We start from the raw sequence: 21127 nt of genomic DNA on the forward strand, positions 1-21127 counted from the left end.
CCATTTTATTTAACATTTTTATTTTGAAACAGAATCATCCAAAAGTAAATCACTAAAGACTCTTATACTGAAAATCTGTAGTCGGTTGTTAAAGCTAACTTCCGGTTTGAGCGTCCAGCTGTGAAAATCGCCCAGTTACATGTGTGGTTATTTCTTGAAATAAACGACTAAACCAGCCATAATTACATTATCAGAATGGATACACTGAAAGCTGAGATCGCAAGGAAAAGGAAACTCCTCGAAGAAAAGCAGCTCGTCAACGTGAGTCGTCGATGACGCCGCTTGTTTTTGTTAGCACTGTAACTTAACGTTAGCCCTTTTGCTAAAACGTTGACTAGCGTCTACGGTCAACGTTGTCTTTCCAGAAATATCGATGATTCTACATGTACTGATCGATGTGTTAATACAGTATTGGACTCTACTCACAGTACAACATATAGCCAGCGTTAGTGTGCTGAGCAGTGTGAGGTTGACAGTAACAGTTCAGGTAGTAAATGTCGCATGTGAAAGTAAACAAAAATAGCTAGGTAGCTAGTAAACACGCAACATAGCCTTAGCATCACGTAGGCTGACATTCACCCTGATATACTGCTTAAACCGTACCAAAATTTGTTTCTTTTAAGCTAATCGTAAATCAGATGTGCATAAGCCAGTCAAACTCAAAACTGTAACTGTTACTTTATAACGCGATGTCTCACAAAAGAAAACCACGCAGTGAAACACTAATAGTTCGTTCACTATGATGGACAGATTGGAGTAAGTTGATGGATAGGTGAGCCATATACCGTAGTGTGTTTCAGTCTTTGCTCGACATATGTAAAAGTTCAGGAAACATCGTACAAACTCCTGTTTTCTGTGTACCATGTCACTCATTTCATGGCTTTCCTTAGACTGGGACCTGTAACTTACCATGGCACCCTGCAGACTGCCTTTAATATGACACTTCCAAATCATGCCCACATTCAGTAAAACTTGAACTTCAAAGCTGTGAATTTGGAGACATTGCTTTGCTGAAAACAACTGGCCTTACTAGACTTACTTACTAGATGCAGCACAATATTTTGTCACATTTAGTCCAGCACAGAGGAAAAAATAATAATTCTGTTTCATGAATTATTAGCTATTTTGTGATAAAGTTATACTCACTACATTCTCACGAAGAGATTGAAAAATTAGCACATGGCATCTTTGCTCCTCTTTGCTGAGATCATTACCATGTCACCCCAGTCTTCTCATTGCACTGCAAAGTGTAAAACAAGCCTGTTATCTCTCTTTCCAGGACTCCAAAAAATTCTTCAAAAGGGCTGATCTTGCACGCAAGGAACAAGAAGATTACTTCAGAAGATGTGGATATAAGGTTGATGTCAGGATCTCTCTCTCTCTCTCTCTCTCTCTCTCTCTCTCTCTCTCTCTCTCTCTCTCTCTGTGTCTGTCACCCAAAAACACATCTAAACCTCTGCCTTTCTTCAATTCGGTTGTAGCTCATGTTTAGTTTGACACTTTAATACTGTAATTAAACCATTTGCCAGGAAACACAGTAAGGGTAGGCTTTGATGCTCAGGTGTATGTTAGTACTTGTATCTGTGTTTACTGTGCTGTTTTTCCCCAACCTGCCTCTGCTGCCTGCATCTGTAGGTTCAGAGAGAGACTCCTGACAGCCAGGTATGGGACTGCACAGTGAAAGTAGCTGACAGGATGCATGATAAAAGGACAAAACACGCTGTGTCCCAAAGGCTTCCACTTCCTTGGCTCCCTTTCTGAAAGTTCACTCTCTAAAGCCAGTGAGGATAAAAGCAGAAATAACGTGGTGGAGATATCTTTACTTTCCAGTGTTGTTAGAAATAACACCATGAGGGCTGGGTGTTTTCATGCAAGAAAATGAGATAAATTCAACATTAGACAACTCAATTAATCAGTAAATGTACACTCATGGGATATCAGACCTGTAGAAATTGAATTTTTCACCCACTCTCCAGCTTATATTGCTTCATAAATTTAGTCTGTTCTATGTCATTTTGAAAAGAAATGGGTTTCTTACTACAAACAGTTGCTGTCTGAGCATCTAGGCAATTCCATAAAAGCATTTGAAAGTTAGGGCTGTGCTGAATGTCACCTTTTTACATTCAAGCCTCGATTGAGGTTTTTGAATGAAGCTTCAAATGTCTCCTTTCATATCTTGTGACTATGCAAGACTATTTTTTGCAAATCATTACATCCATCTTTTTTGTTTTTTTCTTTTTGCCAAATTTGGCTTTTATGAGTCAGAAACAATCCTACACAGCCTCCACTGGAATGTAATTCTACATGTTGTGTAATACTAATGATATTAGAGGAGCATGATCTTCTGCTATAACTGTGCAGAAATACTGGGTTTAAACAGGATGACTAGACAGACATGCAAAAAAAAAAACAAAAACAGAACAACAGAGGCAGCATTCGAATGTTGATTTAGAATTGAAATGTCAATGTTCTTATTGAAGCTTGGAACTATTCAGTACAGCCCTGTTGAAAATTCATTCAAATTCACCTCCATTATATGAATTTACTGCTATTTGTTACTATCTCGTGCTTCCAGTGCTCCACCATTGCTGATATTTATGCTTTTAACAATTCATTTATATGTGTGACAACTACGATGACAACTGGACTATATTGCAAACTCAGCAACAATCGCATGTCAGAGAGCAGAGAGCAAGGGAACAAGGAAAGGACTCTACAAAGCCAAAGTGGGACACAGACATGGTGTGGATTTCAGCATGGGATACTGAACTGAGATAAATAATAATAAAAATAATTCTGTTATCAAGCTGCACTTCTTATTTTGCACATAATCATCGACAGCAGCTTTAATATTTACACCATCTGTAAGTTTTCCCTGGTTTTGTGTCACTAGTTTGCATTTCCTTGTAATAGTTGCTGGAAAACTGCATTTATGTTCTACTTTGTGCAAGCCTTAACATGCAAATCTTATCAAGCTAAGCTCTGTGCATACATGCAGTACACTGTGTTTATTTGAGCAAGGGCTATTGTTTGTTTGAAAGCTTTGTGTAATCAGTTTATGTTTGTTCTTTTAGATTGTGCTCCTTAAACCACAATCTAAGAGTGCCGGGATGCATGTGATTATGAACGCATGGTCTGATAGCACACTTTAAGTTTCCTTGTTGCTAAGAATATGTTTTGCCTGTGATTAGGCTTTAAGTGGTGCAGCCAGCATTCAATTTCAACAAAATGGAAGTTATGACATTGATGTTATATTCAATATGCTTGCTTTATTTGATAAGTTATTAGATGACTTGTCTTAATCGAAGCGCTACAGGTAAGATAAGGATGTGAATGTGTGTAATGCAATTTATCATTGTGACACACACTCTTCAATCCCGAGGTCTCATCTCATGAAGAGATTGCAGATGCTTTGCACATATCCCAGCTGTGAATTCTGGACCTTCATAGTACCTCTACATCCCTCCAATAACCTCAGTGTATCTCCTTTCCCTCCACATCTCCTTGAAGATTGATAAGAAAGAAGAAGATGAGCCATCCACCTCGTCTAATCCTGTGTTAGAACTGGAACTAACAGAAGAGAAGCTGCCAATGACGCTGTCACGACAGGAAGTGAGTCAGTATACAATATCATACCTTCCCTCGGTAATTTTTCTGTCCATGTTACAAGTTAAATGTGTGTTTTGTATTGCTGTGTTTGTGAAGGTAATTCGACGACTGAGGGAACGCGGGGAACCGATCCGACTGTTTGGAGAGTCCGACTACGACGCCTTCCAGAGACTCCGAAAGATCGAGATTCTGACCCCAGAAGTGAACAAGGTGGGTCTTGGAGTGAGACACACCATCCAGTGAAGATATGCTGATTGAAATCTGTCCTATCTAGAGGGAGAAAAATCAATAGCAACCTCCACACTGAAAAAAGGTCACTACTGTCTTGATGCCTGGCCTTCAATACACTTGCAGTGTACCAGTTATTCACCTATTCTTGAGTGATTAAAGATGGATGTGGTTTTTTTTTTTGAGTGATTATGCTAATCGGCACTGTTTAATGCTGCCTACATGTCTAGGGCTTGAGGAATGACCTGAAAGCAGCCATGGACAAGATTGACCAGCAGTATCTGAACGAAATTGTTGGAGGAACAGAGTCGGGAGAAGTGGACACACAGCACGACCTGAAAGTGCACGAAGAAAACACCACTATAGAAGAACTGGAGGTACGTGGCACATTTACAGGGTTACACAGGAGTTTTTTTTTTTTTTTCAGCTACATCGAGTTATGAACAATCTATTGATAACCATTTAGTCACTTTGTACTCCTAGAATATTGTTTTAAGGTTCACAGGAATCATGAACTGCAACACTTCTATCATATCCTTCTATGTATATGTATAACATCTTCTTATACACATCCTTGTCATCTTTAGTAAGTTATGGCTGTGATTAAGTTTGTTTCTGACGACTAAAATGCTCTTTTAGGCTCTTGGCAAAACCCTCGGCACCGGGGACGATGATGGAGACCAGGATGTTATCCACAAGTTTTTAAGGGTAAGGCAAGACAATAATGCTCTGCCTTTGTTCTAGAGGGAGCTGTTGGATAATTGATGTTTACACCACCGCTGTGGCTGATGTTCATGTTGCTGTTCTTCATTCAGATGTTTTATGTGATGTAGCACTACCAGTCAAGAATGAATAGCCATGAGTCATCCAGTGTCTGTCACTATTTTATCTCTGTGTAATATTTTGTTAACAGCCATATTTCCTGTTGTGGTCTAGTTTCTTCTTGGTGTTTGGGCCAAAGATCTCAACAGCCGAGAGGACCACGTGAAGCGAGGTGTTCAGGGCAAGCTGGCCAGTGCAACCCACTCACAGACCGAGTCTTATCTCAAACCTCTGTTCAGGAAGCTCAGGAAGAAGGTACCGTGATAGAAAAACAAGCTGCAAAGACGTTGCTGATGCCAGTCTTTCATTTCTGATTGTTACAATGTATTTTTGTTGTCTCTTTCAGAATTTACCAGCTGATATCAAAGAGTCAATCACAGACATCATTAAATTCATGCTGGAGAGAGAGTATGTTAAGGTATGTTGTTCTGTATAACAGTGTTTTTGACCCTTTTATTAAGTTACAGGTTTATTAACTTTATTCAACTGTGTCCAGGCAAATGATGCTTATCTGCAGATGGCCATTGGTAATGCTCCCTGGCCTATCGGTGTGACAATGGTGGGCATCCATGCCCGTACAGGACGAGAGAAGATCTTCTCCAAGCACGTGGCGCACGTTCTCAACGATGAGACGCAGAGAAAGTACATCCAGGTGAGACTGAGATTATCCCCTGCAGATACTGTGAAATGCTCTTTTAGGTGGGGGTTTGCTTCTGGGACAGTGACCCTCGAGATCAAATACAGGCTGATAATGATTGCAGGGTCTGACAGAGAGGAATTTATCACGTTCATCTTTGCTGTATCCTCTATGTTGAACCCATGACAGGTTGGACAGCATGCGGCCACATTTCACAGTTAAATCTTGACCTTGTGCTCGGAGAAGTATTGGATTTACAAAATATTAAATGAATGCCCCACGCTCAGTAACAAAGCACCATGCATATGTTTTTTTTCACAACATGTGAAATGTTGTTTTCAGGCTATTTTCAATGCTGCACTTCAAATTCGACTGATTTTTATTCCCATTGTGACTTTGATTACTTGAGTAGAGATGCACTATTTATTACCTTGATAACATGTCTCTGTGGAAATGTTGTATTTCTAAAATCAGAAAGACACATATTGACATATTCCCACACTGAAGCCACACACACTAACATAACTGTATGCTGAAACCTGCATATAGTAGATATTTCGCAGGATTTGCAAATTTTGCTGCATTATTCTGTTCAATCCATAGTCACCACACCTGCCTAAATTGGCATGTAGAGGAGGTCAGAGTTACTGGCTGTAACATATCATATGCAGTAGTCATTAGAAGGCAGCAGATAATATTATACATCAATTGTGACGTATACAACGCATACGATACCAAGTTCTGAACACAAAGAGCTAAATGTATTGCTGGACAGTTTGAGAAAGGATTTCACCAGGTGTAACATAGTTGTCCCATTTTGAGAAATTTCATTGCCTCTTAAATCTTTTTTCTTTCTTTTTATTCTTCTTTCTACAGGGGCTGAAGAGGCTAATGACTATCTGCCAGAAGCACTTCACCACTGATCCATCGAAGTGTGTGGAGTACAACGCTCTTTAACTTGTAACTTTTGCTTCACCAATGTCAAGGCTGTCAGGTCAACTGTATCACAGTTCAAAATGGCATGACTGAAGTGTGACTGAGATAGAAATTTCACAAAATCTTGTGTTTCAATTGCCTTCAGTCTGTGTATTTTGCGGAGGATAACTGTCTGAGAAAATAATAACTTCAGCAGAATTTGGGTGTGTAAGAGCTGTTCTGTACAGTCAGGAGTGTGTACTGATTTAGCAGTAGAACACCCCAGAACCCTCTGAGTCTTATTACACTTGTCCTTGTGAACTGCTGTGAAAACCGATGTACCTGTCATGCCACTAATAGTCAGAAGTCTTCAGTCCCTCATGAGAACATGTTTGTTAATGGATGCAGTCCATATCACTGATGCAGGATGATGTTCTGTTAATATTGGCTTTGGATTTTTTTCAAAGATTTATTTTAATGATGAGGCAAACAAAGTGTCATTTGCCAAGGAAGATCCAGTAGTGTAAGTTTTATTACACTGAAATATTAAGAGATACTTCTTTACTCTTTATTGACATGCTAAAATCCATGCAGTTCAATGTGGATGTTCTCATGTTTAAACCAATCAACGTGTCCCTGTACTATTTTAGTAAGGAAATAAAGATTTTTTTTCCACACCAGCTGTTATGATTGTTAGTTTTTATGCAGGATGAGGTTATTTTCCCTTCTTCAAGATCCATTTTGCTCCCTAATTTTCACGATATTGCTCTTTTGTCTTCTGCAGCTGGACTGCTGAATGGGACTATTTTTAGCTACCATCGTCTCTATTTTGTCATTAGAAAATGTGTCTGCAGGAAGAAGCAGTTTCTAATAAAGGGCTCTCTGTGAATGTGTCATGACATGCTTCAGTAAAATTTTGTATTGCTCGCTGTGCGACTTTAGAGTTCATTAAGAAAGTACGAGTCAAATGAAAAAGTAGCCAATTAAGGAATCAGTGTGCTATTATCTGCTCCACTGAGCAGCAGTCCAAGAAACTAGATTTGCCACAACCGATTGCTGATGGAAACCTTCCAGTAGTTTGCTAAGATGGGAACGTCCAGCGTCACACGCTGACCTTATTACACGGAGTAACCATGGTGATCTGATCTGTTCCTTGTGGTCATAGTATGTTCTCGGCTGCCTGAACCCACGTCACCGCTGTTTGAGTCTGTCAGCTCTGACCACGTCACTACTTGACACCCAGCTGGACGGGTTGACAGTTGTTGGCTGTACAAATACTGTGCAGTGGTGCTGGGCTTTCACACTCTCAGCACCCACATCTGAAACCCTGTAAAGAAGACAGTTTTATTTACCAGGAACAGTGCAGAAACATTTGAACTCAGTAGTATAAAAGAACGTCAGCAGTGGTTTTACATTTGTTCACCCATGGAGCTGTTTATCTGCCTGTCCTTGAGATAAAGTATGCTAAATATTTTGGCTTTTGTCCAGTCTAATCTGTTGTGTTGCTGTCAGCTGCAACGTTTGCTTAACCAGAGCCTTGAATTGACTGTCCCTGCGTGTTTTTCTATCCGGGAGTCTGAGTTGTGTAATCTTCCACACCAGAGAGCAAATCTTTCATTTTAGGTGGCCATCGTAGACAATGAAAGGGAGCTAAATGAAATTTCTTAATAAAACTAAGAGATTCGCTTTGACAGCATAGTTCACCATTTTGAAAGAAAGATGGCATGTGTGAATGAAGCCGTCAGCACAACATGGCACAGTGTTAGGTGAGACAGGGCATGAAGAACCCATTGTGAGCTCAGGCAGATGTCAGACTCGTCAGTCCAGAACACATGCTGATACAGTAGGCAGTATGGACGTCATGTCTGGCTCAGAGCAAGCAGAGTGGGGGAGAAATGGTGCATGAAAGGCTGTTTAGCCTGAGCAAGGGAAAAAATGTCTCCCTCAGATGAATGCATGACTAAAAAGGCATTGCATTTTGGATACACTGCAGGTTTGGGGGTCAGAGCGAGTTTGCAGCTATGTGTACAGCTACATGTTGCACATCTTGCTCCTGACATTGATAAATTGTACATCAGCATAGCTGATGTGTTTCTGCGACGCTTGGTGCTCACTGTGAATTCCTCTGTGCACATTTGATGCCCTGATTCATGTGAAGTCATTGTCTCTGACCCTTGATTGTCCTCATTTAATTTGTCTGAACCATTCAAAGATTTTGTAAAGGCTACAAACTAATAGGTGGCCTCATCCCATTCTCTTGGCAGTGACCCTGTATATAATATGCTGTTTTAATACCGCCTGAGCTCTCTGACAACAATGAGGGTTTGTATTCATTATGTGGGGACCTAATAAGTTTTTTCTCTAATGACCTCAGATCTATGCATAGCCCCATTACTGGCCGTAAGATGTGGGCAAACTTACAAAAACCTGCTCTCTGTGCTCCTTTTGTTCATACACAGGCTTGTGTCAGAGCAGGATGTGTGAGGGATCCACTCAGTGTCATTAACACATTCAAATCCTCAGGCTTCGTGGAAGGATTATCTCCATCGGCCCTGTGTAACTGCATATATTAGCATGCCAATGTGGAAATCAAAGCAAAGGCGTTGCCTAATTGTTTTCGAGTGTATTCTTTCATGGTACATTATGTGAGGAAGTGAAGTTGGTAGGTGAGACACTACTCATCTAACCTCATTTTAAGTAAACAATCTATCCACAAACACTAGAAGCATTATTTCGCCAGGGTTTACATGTTTCATGCAGTTTGTCCTCAGAGACATGCTTTTAATTTGTCTGTGTCCAAGGCTGTCCTTTCAACTAATTCTGCATTAAGATTAAGAGAAGTTTAGGTCTATAAAGTGATCATCAGCACAGCACTATGGACTATTTCATCTCACCTCTATGTTTCCAGGTGACCACTCTCCTTTCATTTCCAGGGAATTGCCTTGTCCGTGGTTGCCTGCCAGCTTGCAGGTCTTAACTGTAATTAGAGCTTCATTTCTCTTTTCATCTGGACTGAATGGACAGTATGATTGTTGCCAGGCACCTGCAGAGGTGGAAACCAATTACCGGTGGAGGCATGGTGTATCACACCAATATGTCTTCTTCCCTCTGATTATGTGTGTGTGTGTGTGTGTGTGTGTGTGTGTGTGTGTGTGTGTGTGTGTGTGTGTTTGCCTGTATCCCCTCACTTTCTCTTTAGATCCCTGGTGATTTAGATGGATGTATGGATTTACTTACCTGTCTGTCATACTCATAGATGCTGAGACAAAATATTCCACATGAACCTCCCTGTCACTCTCTTGTGTCAGTCACTTGTGTAAACTGATGTCATCACCATCTTCACAGCGCTCATTTTATTAGCAGGGCTCAAATGGGGCTTAAAGGTCAGAGCGCTAGTTAAAATGCTAAACCTTGTGATGAATGTGATGCATTGGGGTCGTTCAAGTGTGACAAGAGAGAGGAGAAAAATCATTGGAAATTCAGATGACGGACTATGACAGTGCTGCTCATTGCTAACACAATATGCATTCGTTTAGTTAGCTTCTTTATTTGTGATTTCTTTGTTCCAATATACAAGGTTCAAAGATTTATTGTCATTCTCTCCATGTACTGTACAATGGGATACAGGGGAATGAAATGATGTTCCTTGGGTGCTACGGTGCACACAATAGAAGAACAGATCCAATAAAAAGCACAGACATGAGTATCAACATGTGCCTCATTTCATTACAAGCAGTAAAAGATTCCCGTGAATGTACGTTAAAAAAGCAAGACTACCCTGGATATGAGAGGTCTGGACTGATCACTTGTCCATCACAGTGCAGACATAAGTTGAATGAAAATGAAAATATGTGCATCATCATCTCTGTTCTGCCACTTTCAATGTGCCATTAATATCCATTTTCAGCAGCAGCAGCAGCAGCAGCAGCAGCAGCAGCACATAAATGCATCTTTTCATATAAATTGGCCTTGTACTCTGTGAAGCCATTACCATGGTGAAGTGTGTTCATAACCACCACTTCTTTTTGTTCAGAGAGGACAGGACGGGAAAAGAAAAGGAAAGGAAACAAAGTCACATTGGAGGTTGCATTACATTGGACAGAGACTGTGAGACACAGCCAAAAAAAAAGTGAATACATGGTTCACAGGGCCACCAGAGAGCTCAGAGAGGAAGGCAGGCTTCCTACATGCATATGATTTGTGGTAACGTTCACCAGCATATCTTCCAGCGACTTTTTTTTTTCTTTTTCTTAATCTTTCACAAGCAACTTCAGGCGGACTGCTGACTGTCATCATCCAATGACATTTGTCAGCTTGTGCTTTTTACAGCACTTGTTCTTCCTATTCCTAAGAGAACATTATTGTTGGAAAATAACACTAGATGTCTCTACACTTTGTAATCAGTCCTTTGGGATTATACAGTAGGCTTGCTTGTGTGTGTGTGTGTGTGTGTGTGTGTGTGTGTGTGTGTGTGTGTGAGAGAGAGAGAGAGAGAGAGAGAGAGAGAGAGAGAGAGAGAGAGAGAGGGAATCGACCTTTCTTGTTTTAGCAACAGTAAATCAATAGTTTCTCAGAGTAAAACCAAAGCACATTGTCCAGCCCTGCACTGTGCTGTTAAGCATTTATTGGATTTTAGAGCGTGGGGAGTCACGTGCCATAGCGCTATAGTTTACATGGACTTCATGAAGTCCCGGCACTTTCAGAAAAATGACAGATTTGAACCTTTACGTGTAAATTGCTGATGCATTGAATTGCTCACTTTATGCTGACGCTCTTTAGACACTTTGACCACTTCAGGGGCAGGAGAGCGAGAGAGAGAGAGAGAGAGAGAGAGAGAGAGAGAGAGAGAGAGAGAGAGAGAGAGAGAGAGAGACCAGGGTGCAGCAACAACTCAACTTGCAGCTGAGGGAGCGGAGAGGACGCATGAGGCAAGTCGCAGCTGGTTTGGCTTGTGTGCATGGATGCAAGAGCGTGCTCCTCTCTTTCTTTCAGCGAATGCATAGATGATGAGAGGACGCTGGGCTGATTTATAAAGGGGGTACAGCTGCTGGAAAACCACCGCCTGGCACACATTACGGTGCAGTTTCGGCTCGCGCTATGGACGGGGTGCAGGTAGAAAATGCTGGAGTTGGCGACATCGGGGAGAACGCGGAGGAGAGGTACCGCACTATCGCTTATGACACTGCCCTGAGCATTTTGGTGGCAGTGACCGTGTACTCGGTGTTGAAAGTGAGCCTGGACAGCATCAGGCAGTGGCGGGCCAGGATCTCGGTGCTCATCGTGGGTTCGGGACCCGTGGGGCTGACGGCCGCGCTGGTCGCTGTCCGCTCCGGTAAGGTGCTGAAGCTGACCGTGCTGGATGAGAGGTACCGGACCGCCCTGCTCTGCCGGCCCCAGCAGATCGCCCTGGATCCCCGCAGCGTGAAGTTTCTGCTGGGACTCGGAGTGGACTTTGATAACATGGAGGGCTGCTGGCACAACGAGCATTTCTTCACCAGGATAGGCGTGTTTCAGGAGTACCTGCTGAGCATCCTGGAGCAGAAGAAACAGAAGGTGGACGTCAAGGTGCAGCTTGGGACGAAGGTAAAGCCTCCTCACTGCTTTCCACTTACAGCTTGGCAATCACCTGATGGTCTGTATGGAACATATTACAACTAGGCTACAAATCCTCTTATACAACTTTAATTTAGTCTTTCAGACCCTCTCGTGCAAATCAATAATACATAGAGCACTGCTCGGGAAGTAATGTGTGATGACTTGGTAGAGAGGAGAGAGAGAGACTCACTCTACCTCATCTTGTAAGCACTATGCCTTTATAGTCTGTCAAAACCTGATCCCCCCCAAGTGGCAGTGGTCAAAGAGAAGAGGCTGGTGTGTGCCTCCACTTCAGCAGGGGTCTGATAGCTATCAGCGGTGATGGTGACAGAGATGTCTGTTCCTACACTCAGTCGCAAGCCCCAGTCTCAGGCTCTAAAGTGAACCCTTACAAGGCACCTTTCTGATACTGTAGCTCACTCCTTCCTTTTCTGACATTTAAAGAGCCTTTTTTGCTGCTCTCAACATGAGCCACATTGGCCTCCCTCAAACACACAGAGCACATTTTCTCACCAAACAGAATTTTATTCATCTGTCATTAGTATTAAATTCGTCCTGCAGCCACAATCATCCTTACATTTGACTTTCTGTGGGTTAATTTGCTCATTTACATCAGACATACTGCACATATACTATGCAACATATATTCAGTTTTTATGCAGTATATAGATGTATGTATATTCTATAATTCTCCCAAAGCTCTTCTCCTCACACAACATTGTATGTCAGCCTGAAAGGCTCATCAGTTGAAATAACCTGTTATGTAAGCTGACCTCAAACCTGAGGAGAATCCTCGCTGCAGTTTTTAGGCCAGTGGAAAGTAAAACAGAATTATAGTGAGCAAATTCCAATCCAAACATATTATGGCATCAGAATTAAATAGATTTTAAAATGTAATCTTATTAAATTCAAAAGGATTAATTACAGATTTCTACAAGGGATATTTTGAAAGCATCCCCAAAACATATGCATATTAAATAAAATCTTTCTGTCTGTTCTACATCAAATTCCCCACAAATTGTGATTGATGCATCATGATAAAATCACAGATCTGTTTTAGGAGAAAGTTATGTTTATTTGTAAAGCCCTCACTGTGGGCTTCATAACACCAGGAGAACAATAACATGAGGAAAACTCCCCCAGCCAGAGTTCAACTTAGAGACGAAGAAATAACCTACTGACACGAAAACCTCAGAAGGGTTTCTCAGAGAGAAGTGCTCAGTGTGGGCAAACAGTGATTAAATGTTCAGTGAATATTTGTGTCATGGCTGGAAGCCAGAGACAAGACTTTATTACTGCTCTATTCAGGTTGAGTTAGAGTGTCACTGTGGATGTTGTGACTTTGCTTTTATTACACTTGATTTTAGTTTTTTCCTTGTGCTCATCAGACAGTAGAAAACGTAGCAATCTCAGCTGTACACTTGTATGCTGCTCTTCCTCCCTGACTCTGGCCAGCAGCCTCTTTCCTCCTCAGCTCCAATGTCATTCCTGCTAGCTGCTGCTGTCCTTGCTGCTATCCAGTGACTCACCAACCTTTGGAAGACGGAAGACAAGGTCGAGCGGGTCTTTGATCACAACAAACTTCAGTTTTGTTTCGAGTCACTGCCAAGTTTGCCATTTCCTCTTGATTAGACAGGACATTGTGTTTGATGGATTATTTTTTCCCCTCCTTGCCTGTCAGTGCTTTAAAGGCCTGAGAATGCGGAAGGAGTGTTTTGAATTACCTGTTCATTGCAGTCTAAATGGATTAAACATAGATCTGAGGTTCTGAGCCATTATAGCTCCTGTAAGGCCTTTTATTCTCCTTTTCAGCCTCCTCTGCACAGGCAAGTGTTTTACTGAAGGGTGGTGATGCATACACAGGTATAATTATAAATCGCTGTGAGAGATGCTCTTTTGCCAACCTCTGGATCCCATTTTAATGGTCTGTATCGGTTTATTACAATGCAACTGTCAATGGGCTATGAAAATGTCATTATTAAAAATTAGTATTTTTTTGAAGTATGTAGAGGATGATGATTGGGAAGGGGAGCTGTAGTACACAGTCAAGGATTGGAGCTTGATCAGGGCAAAGCGGGGCTGAGGAGGTTCAGGTGCTGAGAGGTCCCCAGGGGAACTGGATGAATGTGGATCCAAGACAGGGTGGCAGGGATTGTGGCAGAGCAGCAGATTCTAACAGGTGAGGGAGTGGAGGCAGGAACAGGAGGACGATGAAGATATGGAGAACAAAGTTAGCCAAAGGGATGGAGAACAGTACAGAAGCAAGTCACAAAGAGCAGAATCCAAGGCTGGAGCACAGCAGCACTAACCGGTAGATGAGCCCGTGATCTGGCAGGGTGGACATGGTGGAGCTGAGTATATGTAGATGACTCCAGCACACCTGCAGACAATCACAGTGAATATCTTTGGCACCTTTTGCTTTCAGAAGTTGTGGCAGACAATTTTCTGTATTTTTTTGACATATTACAGACAAAATGTTTAATTGATTAGAGAACAGTCTGCAGATTAATAAATAAAGAAAATAATCATTTGTTGCTTAGTTTAAAAAGTCATTTAATCTCTATCTAGCCTACAAATACTGTATATTAGCATAAGAACATGACAATGCATAATAATGTATATTTTATAAGAATCTTGAATGTTTTGCAGGTCAGCCCTTATTTTACAAAATACTTAATAAACACAACCACAACTTTAGCGAAAAAGCCGTATTTCTGCTGCAGCACACTAAATGTGTTTTGCTGCTTCCTCCTCTTTTAACAGAGTGACCTTTTTTCAATATGAAGCCATGAAAATGTGAATGAAACTAAATGAAATTCCTGCCGTTTACATTGATCCTTGTGTTTCATCCCCTGTTGTTTCAGTTTACAGAGGAGTACCTGCGGCGGATCCCACACAATGACTCGCCACGTGTGATCGTGGTGGCCGACGGGTCGTGTGGCGACTCCTGCTCGGTGCTGGGCATCAGCTCTGACTACACTGTGGAGTCCTGCCATGCCTATGGAGCTAATGCAGCTATGGAGAGACTAGAACAGAGACAGGTCAGGACACACACACACACACACGATTTGCATGCGCATCCATGAACATACACATACACTAATGGATACATTCACTCATGTGCACACACTGAGGCAATAGCCAACAGGTTGCTGTTTGTGTAAAGACTGGAGGCTGCAGAAACAGGATATTGCAGGATATTACAGTGAGCACGACTTTATTTGGCCTCATAAAGCTGATTTGAGCAAACAGTGAAGTAGCCCTGCCAATTGCAGCTGAACACAATATCTTACTCTCATATAAACAGCCAGATTTCAGCAGACTGTTGGATCTCGGCAGCATCAACACCGGCCATGTTTTGATTTACTTATTGAATTTGATAAGAGCAGCTGTTGTTCAGATGGAGGCAGGTGATGGTGATGATAAAGCTTGTGATTCATCGTGGCCCCCCGGCCATACTCATAATCTGTCCCCTGCCAGGTGAATATGATTCAAGATATCAAAACATCAGCTGCAGTGTTTTTCATGTAGTGTGCCATTGGTCACTTCACATTATATAAGCAGACGGTTCCTTGAATGATGACTCAGTGATGTTTCCAAGAGGCCCACAAAAGACTGAATAGATAAATACAGAACATTTTCACAGAGTAATCACTTCTTAAAATGCACCCACAACTGATTTAATGAATTCTGTCTTTGACTGCGGAATATTGTCTAAGATGCAGATTAAGAAACGAAGACTTAAAACCGAAGAAATGTGTGCAGCACAGACAGCTGACCAGCCTTATTCAGGAAGAAGTATTATTCAGACAGACTTTACAAACAAACATCACATGCCTGCTGGTTCACCAAGGTGGAGAAAATGCAGACAAATGATATTTGCAGCAGCAGTCTGCTTCTCATCTTGCACTGATCACCAGACATTAGCCACTGCCGATAATTTCATTGTTCATAGAGATCGCCTCGTGTAGACAAAAGGCTGCTCTTATATACAGTGATAATCTGTGCAAAAAGAGTGGAATCATCTGGACAAACAAATAAACAGGTAGAGGAAAGCTTCCAGGCTAATACTGACTAATATCTGAGCACAAGCGTAGTGTCCCTTGCTATTTTATGCTGCCATAACCATTCATATCACGTTCTCCTTAGTGGCTGTGTGGCTGCCTTTTATTGGCCCCTTTTCTCCCTGGCTGTTTCCTGTAGTGATTGAATTTACTTCCCAGGGTATGACATGGTCAACCCTACCGTCCCCTCCATCCCCACCCAGTCGCCGCTCTGTTCCCGCGCTATCTCCCTTGGCTGCACTAACTGCTGTTTGATTCCACTCTGCTGGTTTATGTCATTGAAAAGAAAATTGATCAATTCTGGCTTGAGGGAAAATGGGGAGTCACTGCCAGAATGAACCACTGAATAAAAATAAAGCTCTTCTCAATCTCCACTCGTGTTGCAGCAGCCCCCCAGGCAGAGGTGGTGTGGTGTGTGTTTTTTCACCATCATAGAGTGCATGTATGTTAAGAATTAGACTTACCAAACAGATACATCATCAATGACCCAATGATGACATCAAATACGACAATAATATCATTGCTGCCGCTTGTTTGCTTTATTACATGTGAAATGATTTAACTCAGTGTCTTTTCTTTCTCTTCACCTCAGGTACCCACTCCTGAGATCCGCGCCCACAGCCTGTACTTCGACCTGTCGGCTTACGGAGTGGAGGCCCTCCGAGAACACCGAAATCCTTCCACCAAGCCCGGCTTCCACCTGAAGATCTATGGCACCTTCAGAAACCGCTACATGGCCCTCGTCTGCCCCGCCTCTGACACCAAGATGGTTCGCTTCCTCAGGCACACGGCCAACTCCTCTGTGAGCCTCTCGTCTCCTCTTGCTAAAAGCTTTTCCAGAGCTTTGTGTGCTGTTTGCTGTTGTCGAAATGGACCGTTGGTGTGAACAATCTAGACAGCTGTATTTCCTTGGTAATGCAAATGAAAGACAGATGATAATAACGCTGCCTACCTACCTACTTATTCCTCGCCTTTCATTCAACAAATGGCCTTTAACTGCACCATTGTGGGCGTCCATTAGTGTCTGTGTGTGAGTGTATATGTTTGCGAGAGTGCGTGTGTGGGTGTGTTTAAGTCTGTTGACATACTTGAGTATGAGTGTGTCTGAGGGGGAGGAGAGATCAGACTTCACGCACGTGTGTGTATGTGGGTCTGTGTAAATGTGGATGTATATTACCCACATTGTGGGGACAAAAATTGTAACATTACATTGTGGGGACTTGCCTTCATTATGGGGACAAACATCAAGTCCCAATAAAGTAAATCATTGAGTTTAGGGTGAAGACTTGGGTGTGTGGTTGTGTGTCTGTGTGTGTGTCTGTGTCTGTGTCCATGTATTACTTACATTGTGGGGACAAAAATCTGTTTACACAGTCACATGTGGGGACACACAGTCACATGTGGAGACAAAATACAGGTCCCCACAATTTAAATCATTACATTTTAGGGTAAAGACTGAGGATAGGGTTGTGGGTTATGTTTAGGTTAGGTTAGGTATAGGGTTAGGAATAGTCAGATAGTGGTTATGGATAGGGTTAGGGTAAGTCTCCAGGAAATGAATGAAAGTCTATGTAATGTCCCCACAAGTGATGATGAAAACATCACGTGTGTGTGTGTGTGTGTGTGTGTGTGTGTAGAGGCCATCTGTACCCTGCTGTTAAGTGAATAAATGGAGGGCAGGATTTTTTTTTCTTCCTGTGCTCAACAGCAGACCGTGGGTGCAGTTACAACTGCTGGGCAGTTGGTGTTTCATTTAAAATCTTTAGGCTTTCGTGTCAAGCACCTCTCTGATCATGCATAGCATGTAGCCACAGCACGTCGTGTAGTACACGCAGGTATGTGAGACCGTCCTTGGAGTGCTTGTTGCTATGTGGGTGGCCATTCAGATGCACTGTTACTTGGTAACAGATGACTGTGCGAGTATGGGTCGAAGAAGAGCAGAGTTGAGCAGAGACACGGAGTGACAGAGGCACAGAGAGCGATAACGAGGCTTGTCACTCAATACCTGCAATTACAGTGGCATCGACGAGCAGGCACACAGCAAGGAGCGGACACATTTTCTTCTGCATCAACATGAAGTGATGACGTTCTTTTATGAGTCACCTCACATGGTGAAAGGTATAGGTGCTTTGGTACACATAGAAGAAAGGGCGCAACACAAGCCGTTACTTTAGAAATCTGATTCTGTCTTAACAAAGTTTGAATTGGGACTATGATAATGATTATTTTCATTATTGATTAATCTGCTTATTATTTTCTTGATTTTTAAATCAAATGCTTCACCGATGAAAAAGGCTCATCACAGTTTCTCTTAGCCCATAATGACGTCTTTTGTCCAACCAGCAGTTCTAAGACAGAAGAAGTGTGATTTAATATCACATATGACAAAGAAAAGCAGGAGGTTTTCATGTTTGAGACCAGAGAATCGTTGGCATTTTGCTGGTGAAATAATTATTTTGATAGCTGCAGATTAATTTTCTGTCCATCAACAAATTGATTGATTGACTAATTGTTTCAGCTTTGGTTTGAATCAGTTGTGGAATCAGTCATGATGCATCTTCCCCCTGTCCCCTGTTTATTCCATTGTTAATGTAAAACATCATATATAAAGTGACCAATTACTCAATCTCACCAATGCTCAACATACAATACTTCCAGTGATGAGTTGTGAAAGAATTCTTGATCGATTTTGACATTGGTTTTTTTTTTTTTTTTTTACACCATTAAAGTATTAAAGTCAGTATGCTTTGCATTTTGTGGGAAGGCTTCTCCACCCAAGACGTTTACAAGAAAAACCCATTTCAGCTAATCATTCTTTCTTCTTTTACCATAAGAAAACTAAGGGGACACACAGTAGGCAGGAAAACTGTACTTCCTGTTGGGCTATGTGCTGTTGTAGCATGATCAACAGTAGGATATGCTGTACAATGGTTAGCCTTCATACACGTGTAAATGTAATGATGTTTATAAGCAAGTCAGTTAACAACAATATGAGGTTAAAAACTGGATGAAGTGGACCTTTGTTGATGTTATAAATCATGATAAATATCATATATTTTTCTCTGTTTTGCTTCTCAGATCATGAAGAACATTTTCCACCAGTCCTTTAACGCCTATAAGACGGACATAGAGCCACGTCTCAACGACTTGACGCTGCACCACATGCAGTTCAGCCGCCGTCTCTTTGAGATTCAGTTGTCACACAGACGCATCAGTGCAGCTTACATAGAGGGGGACAATGTGGCGGTCACTGTGGAGGGGGAGGCAGCACGCGTCCTCAACTTCGACACAGGTACACAAGTCTACAAAGCACCACATATGGCATTGTTGACCTTAGTAGAGGATATTCAACCTAACCCACAGTACAAGTTAATATGTGGCATCTTTTCTGCATGAATGTGAGACATAACATCAAAGATCCCCATTAGCAGAACAGAGAGCCCTTTGAATAAGTGAGACAGAGTGAGGAAGAGCGAGATGGAGAGAAAGAGAGATGCAAGGAGGGGATAAATAGTATTTTTCATGCACGTGTTGATGGGTGTGTGACTCATTACTGCACTCAGTGGCCTTTCAGCTGATGTTTATCTGGTTTGCTTGTTTATTAATGTGCCATTTGTTCTTTTTAATAACTACGACTTCAAGGCTACACTTTAGTATTTGTCTGTAAAATCATAAACACATGAATACGTGTTGCTTATTACTGAGATGGATTTTATTTGAATGATGATGACATACATGATGACTATGATCTATGCTTTCACTTTCCTCCCCCCCCCCCCCCCCCCACTTCCATCCTGCAGGTTGTGGGGTGAACCTAGGTATGCGGGGTCTGGAGTCAATGGGGACGTTCATTTACCGGACTGCCACCGCTGTGGACCAGAATGATATTCTAGAGGCGCTGTCAGCTAAGATGCAGCACTCCAGACAGGTGGCGGAGACCTTCAAGCAGACAGGCCTGGCTGAATCAATGTATGAATGAAACAGGAGGACGACCTGGTGAATGCATAATGCCACCTAGCGGAAAGTGGTGGTGGATTATTTGTGCTCACAGTGAATGTTTACAATGAATCATGAGTCTGATGCTGAAAAGGAACACTAATGGTTACACACTGAATGGAGCTGAATGAGAGTGAGCTGTGAGCAGATGGATAATGGATGCAAACATGCGATTTTAAGTCTTTGTGACGTACAGTGAGTGGATGGATAGAAGGAGAATAACCAAGGCCATATTCAATACAATGCACCTGAAGCTGTTCTGATTTCAGCATGAAAAACCTGTTAATGCTGCAAACTGTGGCAGAAAGAGATATATAATCAATTACAGTTGCAATGAAACAATATAATGCATTTTGGATTTCTCTGAAAAGTGTGAGAATGTATGGGAAAGACATCTATCCTAACGGGCCATAAGGTAGTTGGATTAAATGAAAGCTCAGTAATCTTCATCATCTCCTTTTTTTTAAGGAAAGATTTACTTGGTTTCCAAAAATTTGCGGATTGTATGCTCTGGACATCCCGTCAATGGTGCTAGAGGAAACAAGACTGTCATCAGCGAGAACTGAGAAATGTCTAAAACCGTCAGTGTCCATGAGGAGGCAGCTACTCCAAAGTGTTATTATCAAGCCTTTTGTCTTTGTTTGTTTGACAATGTGGTGATAATTGTGCTGATGATGTTCTGAAGTGTTTGAGTGGCCTATTTTTGTGCGCTGCCTTGTAAATTAAGACTTTTGGCATATTTCAGTAAATAATCTGTTTTGCTGATGTCACAGTTTCACTTTTCTTTTTATATTTTGCTCCAGGTAATCTGAGAGGAGCTAGCTCAAGTTATCGTCCCTGAAAGTACATTAATTCAGATGAAGGAGAGTGTGCTCATAATAATGCCGTGCTCCTGCTGAAGTGCCAATAAAGTTTGTGATTTGGAAACAGCGATATGGATCGTCTCTACATGAAACCCTCTCTTTTGTGTAATTAAAGATTAAATGCAATTTAATAAAGAGTGAAAGCAACCTTCATTCAGATGCAACATAAAAGGAGAAATCTATTTCAAATATTAAATCAATATAATATGCATCAAAGCTGCTTTGATAATGGAATTTTGCAACTAAGCCAAATTTATTAATTTAACTAATTATTGTATGAAGATGAAATAATGACAGCCTCAAAAACAGATGGATCTGTTCCATGAGTTTCTAGCTGCTCTGAAAGAATTACAATTTTTACTATTATAATTATTTTACAATATCTGTGAGATGCACTC

At 41.7% G+C, this 21127-nt stretch overlaps 2 protein-coding genes across 3 annotated transcripts; both read left to right on the top strand.

The window, feature by feature from the left end:
• Positions 1–73: 73 nt before the first annotated feature.
• prpf18 (PRP18 pre-mRNA processing factor 18 homolog (yeast)) lies at positions 74–6891 on the top strand. 2 transcript variants are annotated; one of them, XM_076733062.1, is made up of 11 exons: positions 74–261; positions 1280–1357; positions 1636–1662; positions 3511–3612; positions 3706–3819; positions 4068–4214; positions 4477–4545; positions 4774–4914; positions 5006–5077; positions 5156–5311; positions 6173–6891. In XM_076733062.1, exons 1-11 carry the CDS (start codon positions 196–198, stop codon positions 6251–6253), a joined length of 1053 nt encoding a protein of 350 aa, XP_076589177.1. In that variant the 5' UTR covers positions 74–195; the 3' UTR covers positions 6254–6891. The 2 variants fall into 2 exon arrangements, with proteins under 2 accessions (XP_076589177.1, XP_076589178.1); XM_076733063.1 differs by lacking the exon at positions 1636–1662 and having other exon boundaries at positions 84–261.
• A 4213-nt stretch (positions 6892–11104) lies between these two features.
• Positions 11105–20797, top strand: LOC143322383 (uncharacterized). Its single transcript, XM_076733548.1, has 5 exons — positions 11105–11794; positions 14671–14847; positions 16463–16672; positions 18949–19162; positions 19671–20797. Exons 1-5 carry the CDS (start codon positions 11309–11311, stop codon positions 19847–19849), a joined length of 1266 nt encoding a protein of 421 aa, XP_076589663.1. The 5' UTR covers positions 11105–11308; the 3' UTR covers positions 19850–20797.
• Positions 20798–21127: the final 330 nt, after the last annotated feature.

This window comes from Chaetodon auriga, chromosome 6 (genome assembly GCF_051107435.1).
Source record: "Chaetodon auriga isolate fChaAug3 chromosome 6, fChaAug3.hap1, whole genome shotgun sequence".
NCBI classification, from domain to species: domain Eukaryota; kingdom Metazoa; phylum Chordata; class Actinopteri; order Chaetodontiformes; family Chaetodontidae; genus Chaetodon; species Chaetodon auriga.